A 16,464-nucleotide genomic window follows, 5' to 3' on the forward strand; every position below is an offset into this window, starting at 1 on the left:
GATTTTGTCATTCCTGTTTCACAAACAAGAAAACGGAAACTCAGAAAACTTTGATAACTTGCCCAAATTTACTCACTGCGTAGCAGGGGTGGACTGTGACCTGATGCTCTGGATGGCCCCACCAGTTCCCGCCCACACTCCACCCTCCTCAGGATCTGCACTTCTCTGCCACCTTTCGGGAAAGATAGTCTTCTGGTTCCTTAACCACACGAGGAGCAGATTAGACTCGGGGGGACATGCTATGGGGCACTGCCGGAGTCCCTCCAGGATGGGTATCCTGGTGCTGGGAGCCAGTGCCCTTCAGGGCTGTAGCAGTTAACACTGTGAGAGCAGAACAGGGCCCTGAGCAACCCTCAGCCTGGCCAGAGAAGAGATAACTGATTCTGCAGAGACATTTCAAGAGTTATGCCAGTTACCCATTTCTTTTCTGGTCCTGTTTGCCCACTAAACACAGTATGTCCAGACCATATTATTAGCTCAGCTTGGTCGGCTATAAAATTTACTCGCTCTTTTGTCTTTTCATTTTTGCTGAAAGTTATCGCAAGAACCAGCCATATGAAATTTACTTCCGTGTTTACCACAAGACCATTACTGAGTAAACTGTTCATTGCAACACTGTGTTCTCTGTCAAAATTCCTACGTGAGATAGTTCTTTTAGAATTTAGTGCCAGGAAAAAATTGCCTCCCCTAGGAATTTCTATGCTTCCTTCTTTCTGATAAGGAAAGCCTTGCCATACATCACATTTCCCTTTTGCCTCGGATGCCAGGAAGCTCAAAGTCAAGTGCGATGCTTAATCACAGCTCTGTTGGCCCATACAGAGGGCTGATTTGGTTCCTCTTGATTCCTTTGGCCCTGATTTTCTGTTTTGATCAGCCTCGCTGTCCAAACCCATTCCAAGTCCTTTTGCAAAGATATGGGTATGAACACTTGCCCTTTCCAGGGGCAGATTGCAACATTTTGCTCCTGTTCTCCCCCCCAGGACTACATCGACACGGAGATGCTGCTGTGTGCGGAGAACGTAAACCAGGACAACCTGCTTTCCTATGCCCGTGAGGCTGCAGATTTCGCCACCAATTACCAGCTGCCATCGTTAGACTATGCTATGAACCATTATGGGCAGCCCGATGTGGCCATGTTCGACTTCACCTCCATGTACGCCTCCGAGAACGCGGCCTTGGTGCGCGAGCGCCAGTCACACCAGCTACTCGTGGCCCTGGTGGGCGACAGCCTGCTTGAGGTAGTGCCCCCCATTCCCGGTAAAAGACCGATCCCTGCATTTATGGTGTGGCCAGCAGCCTGTGCTGTCGTTCAGCCAGGGGACGGACGGGTGCCCTGCCAGTGTGCCGGACTCTGCCAAGCCCGTGCTGGTCTCCAGCTTGCACCTGTCCTTTGACCAAATACAGAGAAGCTCATTCTATCTTCCTCTCCTACCTCCGGGCTCTTCGGGCTGACCTCTTTGTCAAAGTACAAAATCGGTCAGCCCCGCTCTGGACTTCACAGGCTGGCCTCCTGAGAACATGCACGCCCTCAGCTGGACCACAACTTCTTCCTCGCATGGGGAGCTCTCTCTGGGGCCTTGCAACATGGAGATTGTAGAGGATATAAGAAGGCATATGGGGCCCCAAGTCCAGTTTCTGTCCATGGCCTCCCTGCTCAAAGTGCTTCCCAGAGAATCAGCAAATGCAAGGATCCTTAGATAGAATGTTTTCAGAAGGGTTACATTTTTATCTTTAAAGTCAGCACTAACCAAAAAAAAAATGTGTGTTTATTCCAAGTAAAAGTCAAATTCCAGACTATGCTTTGGGTGCCCATGGGACAGTTCAGTTAGAACTTAGCTTGGTCAGGGGCGCCTGGGTGGCTCAGTCAGTTAAGCGTCCGACTTTGGCTCAGGTCATGATCTTAGGGTTCATGGGTTTGAGCCCAGCGTTAGGCTCTGTGCTGACAGCTCAGAGCCTGGAGCCTGCTTTGGATTCTGTGTCTCCCTCTCTCTCTGTCCTTCCCCCACTTGCGCCCTGTCTCTCTCTCTCTCTCTTAAAAATAAACGTTAAAAAAATTAAAAAGAACTTTATTTGGTGAACCAGCCCTTGCTCCCCGTGGTGTGTGGGCTGTGACCTGCCCCCCACCCCCCCCCCCCCCCCGTCTCCCTTCTCAGCATTCTCTCTTGCCACCCTCCTCTGCTCCTCTACCGGGCACCATCATTTTCCAGCCACCATGCCTTTGCCCATGCTATTCCTGAACGGATCAAGATGAGAATCCTACCCATTCTTTAAAATCCTCACAAATACAACTCTTTTGCGAAGTATTCCCTGATTTCCATCGCCTTCCCCAGGGTGGGGATTTGCCTGTGCCTTTTGTAAGCCCCAAAGCAGTTTTGCTGTTCCTGTGATACAGCACCCTTTACACGGGACTTTGTGCTATAGCTAATTGTGTTTGTGGTGAATCCTAGGGTCTGTCCTGTCACCCCTCACCCGCTCCAGTGCCTTGCAAGGGCCTGGCAAGCCCCAAGTGCTGGATAGAATGGGAAGGCAAAGTGGGGGCCTTTAGAATTAACGGGAATGTTCCACACTTTCTCCTCCAGCCGTTTTGGCCCATGGGCACAGGCTGTGCGCGAGGCTTCCTGGCAGCCTTTGACACGGCATGGATGGTGAAAAGCTGGGACCAGGGCACCCCTCCCCTGGAGCTGCTGGCCGAAAGGTGAGTATCGGTGGCAGGGTTTCGGGCTGGGGGCAGGGCTAGTTCCAAAATCAGACAGGAAAGAGAGCAAGGCTGGCCCTTAGGCGACTCCCGGATGAACCTGGGATGACTCTTTCATTTGCCTTCCCACACGGGCCCTGATTTGATCCCCAGCATCCCCAGGAAAACTTTCTCTGTCATGCTCTGCCCTCTTCAGTGACTTCTTTCTTGGGGCCAGGACCTTACGACCTGAATGCAACAGGGAAATCTTGACCTGGAGCGGCCCTGAAGTTGGGGTTCCCAGCACTGCCCGGTCACTGCAGAGCCAGAAGAGGTTTAGGGGGAAGCCTTCACTGCAGCACTGAGTGTCCTCCTGTGGGGGCTGGATTTCTGACCTCCCAGGCGTCTTCTGCTGCTGAGATCCTCTGGGGCTTCTGCCCAGACTCCTGCTGCTGGCCACGTGGCTGTAACAGCTGGTGGACCGGGGGAAATCAGGGCTGGTGAATGGGACAGGCCTCTGCTGGTCTTGGGTGTGGAGGCCAGTGGTCATGGGGGGCAGGCCATAGGACGCAGCTTAGCTGAGTGGTGGTTATAGCAAAACCACAGGTCCCTCTGCTGCCAGCTGTGTGTCCCTGCCCTCTTCTTGGGGGAAGAAGGCCAGCGTCACTGCCTGTGGACCCCCCTCCCACCTCCTCTCCAGCCCTTCGAATCTCCCCCACTTTGTGGATCCATGAGGAACCATGAGGGCCAGGCTTTGAGGGGAGGAGTATACAGACATATTCAAGGAGCCTTTAAGAGCAGAGCAAGGGGTGGGGGGGGGCACAGACAAGGGCCTGAGGCTGCCCTAGCAACCCCTGACCCCTGGGCTTTGCCTCATCCTAGAGAAAGTCTCTATCGGCTGTTACCTCAGACTACCCCAGAGAACATCAACAAGAACTTTGAGCAGTACACGTTGGACCCAGGGACACGGTACCCAAATCTCAACTCTAACTGTGTCAGGCCCCATCAGGTAAGTCCTTCCCTGGGCCCTATCGGGGCCACCCGTCACTGAGCAGTGGGTGGGGGTCATGTAAAACCTTGCCACATTCCAGATGAATCACTGGAATCTACTCCTGAGATCGTTGTGACACTGTATGCTAACTAACTTGGATATAAATTTAAAAATAAATACATTAATTAATTTAAAAAGAAAAAAAAACAAGAAACTTTGCCACATCCCTGGGACTGAGGCCACCAATGCCTCTTGGCTTGGGTGTGGGACCACTTCCTGTCTCCAGGAGAGCTGCAGGAGAAAACTAGAGTCAGTGTGTGTCTAGCCCACAGAAAGAACTAGAACATTTGTGGCGTCCACATCTGCACATGTGCTTACGTGTTTATTGTCACCGCGCATATGCGTGGCTGAGCATGCCTCCCTCAAATAGTCTCCTCAGCCAGCCATCAAGTCCTTTCAGTTCGCAGTCCAACAGTCCCTTTTGCTCCCGTTGACTCAGAAACACACAACTGCCAACTTCTTCAGGCAATGGTACGAAGAATGGTGTGATGTTCTTAAAGTTAGCCAATTACATTTTCTCACGCCTGAGTCCCCCACATTTGGGTGGACAACTGGGTGGGACCCGTTGCTCTGTGTCTCAGGTTCCCCGGTTCTCTTGCTGAAGGCCATGCCCTCCAGGGAGAGAGGAAAATAGATGGTGGACACTGGGTAGAGGCTGGGTCAACCCTGAGACTGGCTTTGGGGGAAATACTGGTGGGCAGCTATGTGGTCTCTTTAAAGTCAGTGCTAACCAAAGTGCTTGCTTGCAGGTGAAGCATTTATACATCACTAAGGAGCTGGACCAGTGGCCTCTCGAGAGGCTGGGCTCAGTGAGGAGATCCGTGGGCCTCTCCAGGAGGGGTAAGCAGCCGACCCGGGTCCTCGGCCAAGCTGCTGGCGTAGGGGTGGGGTGGCCATGGGGGCACAGACCCTGCAGTCCACTAGGCTATTCTGCTATGAGCTGTGTGACCTTGGCCAGGGACTTCTCCTCTGTCCTGCAGCGTCCTCTTCTCTAAAACCAGGACAGCAACAACGCCAACTGTAGATGGGTTGGAGAGGAATTAATATGCATGAAGAACTTAGGACATGAAAGTGAACTGGGGAACTACTTTATTGGGGCCTTGCTTTTCTTTCCCTGTTGTTTCTAGTGTGGGGATCTTGTCTCCCCAGCTAGATAAGAAGTTCCACATGCTACCCTCTTTTCCTGGTGGAGGGAAGGGATAGTTACACCATCCATTGGCCTCGCTCAGGTCCCCGTCCTGCTGAAAGAGCTCTCTGGCTTCTGTTGCCTGCCTGGACCCCACATCCTCCCAGTCTCTGGGCGCACACAGCCTTACTGGCCACCCCTCCTTCCCTTCATGCCCCACGCCCCACTGCTGCCACCCCTGTAACAAGCTGTTGCACGTAGCCTGGCCGGCCTTTGTAGATTCTTGCCATGGCACAGCCCTCTTCTGTCTTCCCAGAATGCCTTCTTTTGTCTGATGAATCCCTAGACACTCCTCAAGCAGCAGGTACACCTGCTCCATGACTCTCACTTTGGCGAGTTTCGCTGCCCTGGCAGATGAGGAACAGACCTGCTCGCGTGCCCCCCGTACCCACATCTCTGCCATCACAGCATGGTGTCATCGTCACCTGCTGCCATGTCTGCCTGCCCCACCAGATGAGATGTTGGCAGGGTCTGTCCACACAGTGCTCCCCGCTGTGTTCGTAGGTAGCCTCTGACTGGCGCCTGGCCATAGGGGGTCTCAGGGATTCTGCTGCAGGAGAACATGTGTCCTGTCCCAGTATCCTGCCCTCCCTCCCACCACGCTGTTGGCAGGGTGCCTCGGGGCTGCACCCATGCCCTTGGCCCTTGCCTTGGTGCTGTTCTTCCTGGTCCCCAGGGAGGCTGCTGAGACTTCCCCAGAGCCCATCACCACTGTGTGTCTCCCCTGGCTGCAGAGTCCGACATCCGGCCCAGCAAGCTCTTAACCTGGTGTCAGCAGCAAACCGAGGGCTACCAGCACGTCAATGTCACCGACCTGACCACATCCTGGCGCAGCGGCCTGGCCCTGTGTGCCATCATCCACCGCTTCCGGCCTGAGCTGATGTGAGTCGGGGGCTCCGGTTGAACCTGCCAAGCCCTTCATGGCCCAAGGGGACCCGGGCACAAGGGGGATGAGAGCTGTTCTGCGAGATGCAGAATCTTGGCTCGAAACATATCTTCTATTGGAGGTTTTCTTAAGTTCTTTTCCATTTGCACTGATTACTCTGTAAGCAGCTTGCGTGACCTGAGTTCCTAATCTGTGAGTCGGAAGAGCAGCTCAGGCCGCATGCGTGTGCCTGTCCCTGCATGTCCCCTCTGTCACTGGGGAAATGGAGCCTCTGCCCCTGGGCACTCTACCCACAAGAGAAGAATTCCGGGCAAGACCTCATTCTGGGAACCAGTTTGAGTTTTATAGCCAAAAGAATTCGAACCAAGATGTAGACCAATCAGCTGTGTGGCACTAGGCAGGTCACTTGCCTTCTCTGAGTTTGTTTCTTCGTCCACATATTGGCAATAATGGCAGCATCATTAGGAACGCTGGACACACTTTGTGATGTTGAAGGCCCAATAATACATCTATTGATGCTGGATTCAAATCAACTGCAGAGTAACTGCAGGCCCACGAGTACATTCATCCAAAAGGAGGAAAGGAAACCCACCAAAGGGTTAGCAGTCGATACCTTTAGGAAGTGAGGTTGCCTCAAAAAGGGGATGGGACGCTCACTTGTCACTTTATATGTCGTATACACCTTGATTCTTTTTCTTATGAGACATTCATGTTACTTTTAGAATTAAAAGCACAAGAACATAAAGGAACTACTTAAAAATAAAGTAGCAAACAGGTGTAAATTATCTTCCCATTGTTCCAGCCCAGGCAGCGATGCCTAAATCTGATTTGGTCCCACCCTGAGTGAGAAGGAGCTTCCCTGGAGAAGCAGCGGGTGTGTGTGTGGGGGAGGGGGGGGGAGGGGCAGTGGGGGGGGGTGGTGCTGGTGAGGGCAGCAGGAAGCAGGAAGGGGATGATGGGGGCAGGGGCTGGGGCCACACCTCCCTCACCACACCCCTGCCACTGAGACCCGGCAGAGTGTCACTCATAATGCTCCTTGTGGGTAAGTTTGTTCAGCTCTTCACACCCATGTCTCCTGTCCTTGAACTTCACTTTGTTTTGATTCTCCAGCAACTTTGACTCTCTGAATGAAGACGATGCCGTGGAGAACAACCAGCTGGCATTTGACGTGGCTGAGCGTGAGTTTGGTATCCCCCCGGTGACCACAGGCAAGGAGATGGCGTCAGCCCAGGAGCCTGACAAGCTCAGCATGGTCATGTACCTCTCCAAGTTCTACGAGCTCTTCCGGGGCACCCCGCTGAGGCCTGTGGGTAAGGCCCTGCTTTGGGGCGAGACTTTGCTGCACCCTTGGGCCATCTCTGCCCCATGCCCATGTCTGGCTGCTCTGCTCTCTGGTGTCATCTGTTCTGGGGCTGGCCCCTTCCTTTCCTCTCACTTTGAGGCCAAATGGGAGTGGACCCCACCCACCCAGACCTGTGTGTGTAAGTGGGTGTGTGTGGCAGGTGCCACGAAAGGTTGAAGGTCTACCCCTGTGGCTGGGAGGTCATGGATGGAGCTACACAGCCCCTACCCAGCTCCCTTGTATCTTTCGTTACGGGTAAGGGAGTTATTTGGAGGGACCTTGTAGCAATGACCCCCTCCCCCACCGCCCCGAGTCCTAGAGTCGCGGTGGTGGGGTCTAACCTCCGTCATATTTTTATTTATGAATAGATTCTTGGGGCAAAAACTATGGAGAAAATGCTGACCTCAGCTTGGCCAAATCCTTCATTTCTCACAACTATCTCAACCTCACGTTTCCGAGGAAGAGGACCCCGCGAGTAAGTGTCGACCTGCTTCTTTCTGTTTGGTGTCTCTTTGCTCATGGATGGGGCAAGGGGGAGGGCAATGTCCTGCTCTCCGTCTGTTAATGCTGATGAATTACACAGATAAGGTTCTCACGGAAGACACGAGCAAAGCTCAGTTTAGTGACTGACCGCTTTTGGAAGTCGCCCCGGCACCGTGTAGCTGGCTTCAGTGACCTGAAAGTGGTTCTAGGAAGGGCGTGGCAGAGAGCTGAGAGTTCACGCGGCTGGAGCGTTTTTTAAAGTAAATCAATATTACGCTATATGTTAACTAACTAGAATGTAAATAAAAATTTGAAAAAAAATAATAAAGTAAATCAGATTAGCCCTGGCTGCTAAGCGGGGAGGGGAAGGAGGAGACGATTTCTTCCTTGTAAAACAGTTTAGATCAGGATCACAACGGCCGTTAGTGGCAGAGGTGTGTGGGAATACTACACTGACACAGTCTGTTCGGTTAATTTCACTTCCTTCTTTCCTCCCTCTCTCCCTCCCTTCCGCAAATGTTTATTGGGCCCTACTGTTTGCCAACGTTAGTGCTGAATTCTTTTTGACAAGTAGCAAGTATACAGAGGTGAAGAAGGTATGCCTTTGAGGAGCTCAGAGCCTAAAGAGCTTCCCAAACTTGCCTGACTTACAGCACCATCGGTCCCTCAGTAATTTTTATCACAGTGCCCCTGGCTCAAAAGAAACCCCTAAAAGTTCGGTTTGCTAAGTAGGTATAAGTCCAAGTAACTTGGTAGGGGTATTTTGCAAGATGTATAACAGACCTCACCGTGTTTCCCTAGAAAATTTAAAGTATCCTATGACTCTTCTGCAAGTACACTATGGGGCCACGGGCTGCCCTGGTAGACAGTTTGGGAATTAGGAGCCTAATGAGAAATTGTCATTTTATTTGAATGATGGCATCGCCATGCTAGACAGGATACAAGTTATCTTGCTCAACGTGCTTATTTTACAGATCAAAAAATTAGAGGCCCAGAGATATCAGGTGGCAAGTACTCACACAAAGCTCGCCTCCCTCCACAGAGCGGCGGGACAGCCGAGAGTGCTGCGGGCCTTTGCGTGTGTCTCAGTCTCTCTAGGTTGCCGACAGTCTCCTACTCGTGGTCAGTCGTGCCCGGTCCTGTCAGCCCTCCACCCAGGGTGGGGCTGGGGCCACGTAGCCTCCTTTCTTTCCCTCAGTTGTGTGAGCAGTGGTCAGTTTTTCCACTGAGGTCTAGGCTCCCAGGAACGTCGTAGCCTTTGAGCTAACTCCAGGAGTGGGCACGTAATGTTCTGCCACACCCTGTCTACGGGACGGAACGGGCCAGCAAGGCGAGGGCTGAGGCAGGAAGGTGTGTGGGTCGGCACACCACAGCTAAGGGGCCACGCCTCGCCCATACACAGGCTCTGTGCAAAGGCACCGTGGCCTACCGCACGTCCTACTGAGTGCAAGCCACCTTCTGGAGCCCAGTCATAGGCTTATTTCACCCCAGCCCAGCTAGCTTTCCTCCAAGGATCCCCACTTTGGGCTTCCCCATTCCAAGCAAGCCAATGCAGCCTTTCTGGAAACAGAGGCAAATATTTAACCCCTTTCTCCATTCACCGGCTTTCTCCCACCACTCAGCCCACAACTGGGAACAGCAGGGGGAACTGGAAAGGAGTGTTTACACCTATCACTCACCCCGCCTCTGTTTACAGAATGACAGAATTGAACCAGCCTGGCCAGCTCTGGGTCACGTGGTAGGAATGGTCAGCAAGGCCAGCCAGGCCCTCCAAGGGCTGCTAGGTCCTCACCCTACTTCTCGCTGGCTTTGCTAGAAAATGCAGGGGGAGTGGGTGGGCTCTGCTTGGCCCCGCCCCGGCTAAGTTTGAACCATGTCCAGTCACCCCCAAAGTGTGCTAAATGGACTGCCCATCCTGCGAGGGGTCCGGTCCCTCCCCCTGCCCCATTTATGTCTAGGATTTGCCACGCTGTTTGGATAGGTAGAAAGAGTAGGTCATTGAAGTAAGTGCTTGGCATGGGCATTATCTGTCCTCTTGCACCTCAGATTGATCGAATGCTTCCCCTGGGTGGGCTGGTTAGTTAGGCCCCTGGATCACATTCTGCCTTAGTCATCACTGACTAAGAGACAGTCCACCGCTCAGTGCCAGTGCAGTGATCAGACCACACACAAGGTACCCCCTCCCCATCTGACCATGTGTCTTCTTGTACCCGCACACTATTTTGGTTTGGGGAACCTACCTGCAATCCTCTTTGGCCTTGGCATTTCCCACAAGCAGGGTACTCAATACGCTCCAGCTTCCCGCAGGATGGGCACGGAGGACGTCTGCACAGGAGACTCTGAAAACTGCACACACCCAGAGGCTCCACCATGGTCACACCCAGAAGGTGTCGGTGCAGTTAGACACACAGTCCTCAGCGCCCCAGCTCAGGCGCCCCTGTGGACCAGCCGTGCAGGCTAGACCTTGCCCACATGACTATGCCACAGCACACAGCCAGGATCTGTACACATAGGGGCATCTGTATTCAACCTCACCCCCTTTCCCCATCCCTCCCTGGCCCTGCCGATGCCCTCACTAACTTCCAGAGGAGCATCTTGATATGGGGATCGAGGAGCCCATATTTGTTCACAATGCGGCATCTTAATCTGGAGAGGGTCCGTTTTTCTCTGTGGAGCCAGTCTTAAAAATTTCTCTCCCTCTCTCCTGGTTTTCACTGCTGGCGTTAAATTGTTGTCTCATCCCTAAGCCTGATAGCATCCAAATCCCAACCAAGCTGATCAACTCCAGGAAAAATAAAAGACTTTTTACCTCCAAGGACCTTGTTTGCTTTTAGAGAATATAACTTTCCCCTCAGTCCGCCAGGAGGATCGTCCCTCTGGTGAGTGGTAAACGACTGAGGTTGACTGATCACTTCCGGAGACTGAATGGCCATGCCTGGGGAAAGAAGAAGAGCTTGGGGATTATATTTTCCTCTTTAAAAGCTCTCAGTCTGCTTCTGAAGATCTGCCTCTGGTCCTGTGGCATAGGAAAATTCCCGGGGACTCCAGAGCTCCTGTCACCATGTACCACAAGTCACGCCTGAACACACATACGTGGTCCCTGTCCTCCTGGGTATGTGCTCCTAGACCTACTGCTTGTGGGTAATGCCTGCATTTATGGCCACTCCAGTCACTGCATACAGTATGTTACAACACACTCGGGGCGCCTGATCTTTGTTTCCCCATTCTGAGCCCACTCCTTGGAGGACAACACAACACAGAGGTGTCCCTTATTCATGACAAGCCCATCCCAGAAGCCACGTTGGCAGCCCCAGGGTGTTCATCCTGCTCAGCTGGCTGACTGTGACCCAGGCGGCGGGCGTTCTCCATCAGCACTGATCCCGGGAGAGTGGAGTTCACAGAGCATGGCTCGCGTGGGTGTCTGGTCTCATCAGTGAGGGTGCCCGCCCAGCTCTCCCCTCCTCACTCCTCCCACACAAACACTTTCCAAAGAGCCAGGGGCATTAGGTAAGGAAGTCTTTCTTCCATCCATATTTACTGAGCGTCTATATTATGTGGGGTTCTCCTGTCGGCGCTGAGGGTAGAGCAGAGAACAAGACAGGCAAGGAGGCTGCCCGAGGATGCTGACTTTCCAGGGGCACCATCTGAATTCCTCTCCCCTTCCCCAGCTGCTCTCACAGAACCTCCACCCAGCAGCCAGGGCTCCCCACCAGCTTTCTAGTACTTCTCAATTCAGAGATGTGAAGAAAGCCCAGGAGGGTCGAGAGCACCAGGTGCAGATGCTGCCCGGCCGAGCAAGCACCAGGCCTTCGAGCCGCTGCTGTGGCACCTGCGGTTTGAAGGCTGATCTCTCTCCTGTTCTCTGTGCAACACAGCAGGGGATTCTGAGCTAACCTACAGAATGGGAATACGTTTGAAGCCAGGCAGACAAAACCATATTTAGGCCTGCTGGGGATTTGGCACACGTTTGAACCTCCCTTTGCTTGTCTGCAAAATGATGGCACCAACCTCAACACGGCACTGCTCCAGTGCAAAGACTGTACGAACCAATGCAGGTGCGAGCCCCCGCTCTGCCTGCCGTGTGAGAAGGGCTCCACAAATGGTAGCTGCTGTCCCTGAGGAGTTGTGAGTAAACGGAGATGCCTGTTTTCTGAGATGAGGCAAACTAGTTGGACTGAACACTTGGTTCTGCATCGCAGCCGTGATCGATGCCGCACCTTACAGCGTACGAAGCCGTTTCATGCGTATTTCGTTTGCTCCTTGTGTTACCTTTTGAGGAAGGTGGGGCATGTCTTCTCCTCCCAGCTTTAGAGAAGGACAATCTTGCATGTGGGGGGATTAAACTGCGATGTCCCATAGTGGTGGTGAAAGTCAAGGTCAGAACTAGAATTCAGATTTTCTAAGTCTCTTAACTAGCACGATCCTAATTAACAGTGTGCCACACTTCCATAGCCAACCTGATAAGTGTTGTGTGTACGTGACTTCATTAATCCTTACAACAACTTATGAGCTAGATAGTACATCTAGGTGAGGAAATAAGAGATGAAGAAGCTGATGTCAGAGACGTTTGGTGATTTTCCTAAGGTCACACAGCTGGGAAGTAAGTCATGACTCTGTTACTGAAGAAGAGAAGAACTCCCTTGCCAGTGTCACTGGCCATCTTTCTAAATATCATGGCTGCCTCTACACATCCGGGCATTGCCTGCAATGGCTAGTCTCTCTTCTTGTGCCCCAGATCTAAATCTCTCCAGGGTTAACCTACACTAGCTAGCTAAATATAAAGGCGGTTTCCTTTGAACTAACATCACGTGAAGTTGGGCTTTATGGGAACATGATTATCTTGCACTGATCAAATAAATAATCAGTTTAGCAGGTATATGTCTTTGATTATTTGTTTAAATGGAGACACCAATTAGATTAATAAATGCCCCGTAGTATATGGACTTTTTCAAATCTTTGGGAAATCATCATAAGAAATGTGTTCTTGGGGCGCCCGGGTGGCTCAGTCAGTTAAGCGTCCGACTTCAGCTCAGGTCACGATCTCGCGGTCCGTGAGTTCGAGCCCCGCGTCAGGCTCTGGGCTGATGGCTCAGAGCCTGGAGCCTGCTTCCGATTCTGTGTCTCCCTCTCTCTCTGCCCCTCCCCCGTTCATGCTCTGTCTCTCTCTGTCTCAAAAATAAATAAACGTTAAAAAAAAAATTTAAAAAAGAAATGTGTTCTTGGGAGAAAGGCAAAAAAAAAGCGAAAGAAAGTGAGCTATTCGTGTATTCTCACGCTGTCTCTCACTGGGCACAATAAATACTTTTTTTCCCTTCTTGTACTCCATTCTTCGTAGAGCAAAATAGAGTCCAAGGAGATGGGGTAATAATGCAACGTTGGCTTCCAGATAGAGATAAAGAGATAAGAAAAAATTAGGTAAATCCCTAAGTTTGAGTTTTTTTCTGCCTTTCTGTCTTAACCTAGCTCTTTAGTTGAGAATCAGTGCTTCCAAGATCAATTCATAAGTAAGAGTAGAGACCGTTTGTGTATGTATGTAGGTAACCTTTCCATATAGACCGAATGTTATTGTCCCATAGCTCAGGCTGAATCAGAAGAGTGGAGGTTACCCCATCCACTTCCTTTATTTCCCCCAAAGGATTTGCGGTCATCTTAGGTGGTACTACTGGGCACATTCCGTCCTAGAAGCGCTTTTTGTGAGCCTGTGGCTAACATACTGGGTTTGGATCTCTACAGGCTCTGATGTTGGAACAGTCAAGCCCTAAGCTGTCAAACGAGAGTAAGATGTGTTGCTCTTTGAGAGAAAAGCCAAGTCTTCATTTAAGGTAGAAACAACACAACACAAAACAAAAAAACGCAACAGAAAACCCTAAGATTATGCATGGAGAGTTCTTGTTGGATAGGACATCCTGTACTTTCTTGCGCTCCGGTCTCCCCCAGCAAACCATTCATAGGCGCTAGAGCCGGGGGCCCAGACAGCCTGCGCCTCTAAGACCCAACATTGTTGCGAATAAGGTCATCTGTTTCTCTTGGTGTTTGCCCAAGCGTTTGGGTTGAAATCATTTCCATTCACAGAATAATGATTTATTAAAAGCTGAAGGAAATGTTGAAGGGAAGGCAGGGCCCTCAGATCTGCTCTTTTGTGCTGCCTGAACAAGGGAAGGGTCAGATTTCTGAACAAATATCAATGACTAAACAGTGGTTGATCTTATCTTTCAAAATATTAAAGGTGCTGGTGAATGTGGAAAGGGAGCAGAGGAGACGGGAGTATAAAAGCAGGGGAAGCAGGTGCTTCTGCTGGGAGCAAGTGGGTACACAGCAGTGTGTGTACTGGGGGCTCCAGGAGTTCCTGGTGCAACACAAGCATGGGGTGAAGGGGCTGTACTCCTGGGTTTGAGGGGAGAGAGTGGCCAGCAGCCCTCCCACTGCATCCTTCCACTGCAAGTGGAAGAAAGCCTGGGATTTCAGCTGGCATGCTATTGAAAGCCTGTCTGTGGGTGGAGGCTTCCCAGGGAAGGGAACATCCATGGCTCTCGGGGGCCCGGCCATTTGGAGAAGACCCCAGCTAGAGACTGATGGCAGGATTCCGGGTAGTCTCACCGTAAACGTCAAGAGGCAATTTTACTCTAAAAGAGAAAAGCACAAAAAATAAAAGATGGGCATTCGTTGAAAAGGACATAATGAAACATGAAAAACAAATAACCAAATTCAAAAGACTTCATTGTGAAATACAAAACGTTTGGATACGTCCAGAGTATGTAGCTAGCATGGCGTAGATTCATCGTGACCTTGTGCAAATAACTGGTTTCATTTTGTGGACTGGACTTAAACACTGGTCTTCGATCTTTGGTTCATCCTGTTACATATTTTTTGCTTACTGATTGGTCTCCTTGTTGGACATGGCATGTTTTCTTTTTTCGCTAAACGTTCTTCCTTTAGTGAGAGAGGTATCCATTTCCAAATCCTAGGAAACCTACTCGCTTTATGTTGCTTTGCAAGCACCCTGCTATTTACTCTTGGCATATTGTCACATGTCCATTGATAGACATCCCAAAGCTCTGTGGGAAATGTGGGTTCAAAACTCTGCACGGCTGCAGAGACCATTGCCAGGGCTAAGATTTGTAGAATGTGAAAATGGGAGCACTATGCCCATGGAGAAATGAAACCAAGCTGTCAATCAGTTGGTGAAACCAAACTGTCCCCCAGTTATTTTTGTAAATCTGTTACAGCAACATTGCTTTATATCCAATTAGTTGCATGGTAAAAATGCTCGTGGCAAAAGTGCTTGAAGCAAGGATGTCTGCTGCAAAGATGCTTATGGCTAACATGCTGGGCATGGGGAGGGAGAGCGGTGTAACCCCAGGGTCAGGATAGACTTAGCTGGCAGAGTGCAGTGAAGGCACCCAATCCAGCCCAACCCCCAGACTCAGCTCCATCGGTGCAGTCCCGCCCATTCCCTCGAGGTCAGGAGGCTGACCGTGAGTGTAGCCTTTGGTGGTCCTTGCAGGGTTACTGCAATGGGCGTGTATAGAGGGGGGTTCCCAGATTTAAATGTTCAGGTTCAGGCAGCAGAAAGGAGGCTGTCAGGGCTTATTGGTAGGGCAGCCATGTGATTTACTGTCGAATCAAGGTACTTTTGAGAGGGAAAGGGAACACTGCATAATTCAGCTGGGGAAAACGATACATCGAAACTGTCCTGGGCAAATAGGGCTGTATGGTCACCACAGTTTTCAGACCATACCTGATGCTACTTTGAAGTTGATAGAATACCATTTATTGGTATTTGCAATTGCGAATGAATGGCGGATTAATTTGCCATCAAATCCCTGGACGGCTGATCGGAACCCTGGGAATCCCCACCTGTGAGATGGGCAGTACCACTGCTTGTGGGAGGTGGTCTCCATGTTGGAACATGTGGACAGGCATTAGCAGACCTGGCTGGGACTGCTCTGAGCCCAGGGTCACTCTGACAACAGAGACAGTCCCTGCCTTGCCCCCAGAACAGAGATTCTTTGTGCTTTGGGAGGTTTCAGGATGATCTTTTGCCATGTGATTCCCACCCCTGCCGACAGAGCCCCCTCTAGGTTCAGGAAGGCTCCCTCCCGTGCGTCTGAAGGGAACTCTGTGATAGTGTGTGTTACAGAGCAGGGTAATTTATGTCCGTTTGTCTCCTGGGCTGGCGACTGTTTGCGGGCAACAGCTCAGGGCCAGCTCCGTGGCGTCGGGCTGTTAGTGGAACTGCAGACTTCGATGGCCCTGAACTCACCATGCTTTCTTGGCCGCTGCAGGTGGACGTCCAAACTGAAGAGAGCGACATGAACAAACGGAGGCGGAGAGGCTTCAACAACCTGGATGAGGTTCGTGTGTCAGTTTAAGCAAAGGCTGGTTGCCTGATGGCCAGTGGCCACAGTGCTGGCCCTTCCTTCTTTCCTCTCTCGTGAACCACTTGGTTCTAAGCTTGGCTTGATGGAAAAACCATCGGGTTCTGGTCCTCCCTCCACTACTTACGAGGTGTGTAACCTGGAGAAACAGAGCCTCTCCGGCTGTGGTTCACGTCTGTGAAATGCAGGCGATAGATTTGAAATGTATGGAACTTTTGCAGGATTTTTAAAGATTAAATAAGAGGGTGTATGATATCATGCCGAGCATGATATCTGGCACCTGTGTTAATCAATATATCATCGCTATTAACAGCAAGTAGGAACAGGGCACCAGCAGCCCCTCTTGTCTCCCAGTCATTGTTTCTACCTTTTGTTTTACGCATTTCTAGTCCTTAAGGCAGATGTCCCAGGGCCCACAAGTGCCACCTTCTGGTCAAAGTGGAATATTACAAGCTACTTTGTCC

At 51.2% G+C, this 16,464-nt stretch overlaps 1 protein-coding gene across 4 annotated transcripts in view; it reads left to right on the top strand.

The window, feature by feature from the left end:
- The window catches only part of MICAL2 (microtubule associated monooxygenase, calponin and LIM domain containing 2), a 220,837-nt gene that overhangs the window by 99,928 nt on the left and 104,445 nt on the right, over positions 1-16,464 (top strand). For all 4 annotated transcript variants that reach the window (XM_042906713.1, XM_042906712.1, XM_042906710.1 and 1 more), the window contains exons 9-16: positions 981-1,238; positions 2,580-2,695; positions 3,557-3,683; positions 4,475-4,565; positions 5,646-5,793; positions 6,908-7,107; positions 7,508-7,614; positions 15,908-15,976. In XM_042906713.1, coding sequence (XP_042762647.1) covers positions 981-1,238; positions 2,580-2,695; positions 3,557-3,683; positions 4,475-4,565; positions 5,646-5,793; positions 6,908-7,107; positions 7,508-7,614; positions 15,908-15,976 — 1,116 coding nt within the window. The remainder of the gene's footprint in view (positions 1-980; positions 1,239-2,579; positions 2,696-3,556; positions 3,684-4,474; positions 4,566-5,645; positions 5,794-6,907; positions 7,108-7,507; positions 7,615-15,907; positions 15,977-16,464) is intronic.

Source organism: Panthera leo, chromosome D1, assembly GCF_018350215.1.
Source record: "Panthera leo isolate Ple1 chromosome D1, P.leo_Ple1_pat1.1, whole genome shotgun sequence".
NCBI lineage: Eukaryota > Metazoa > Chordata > Mammalia > Carnivora > Felidae > Panthera > Panthera leo.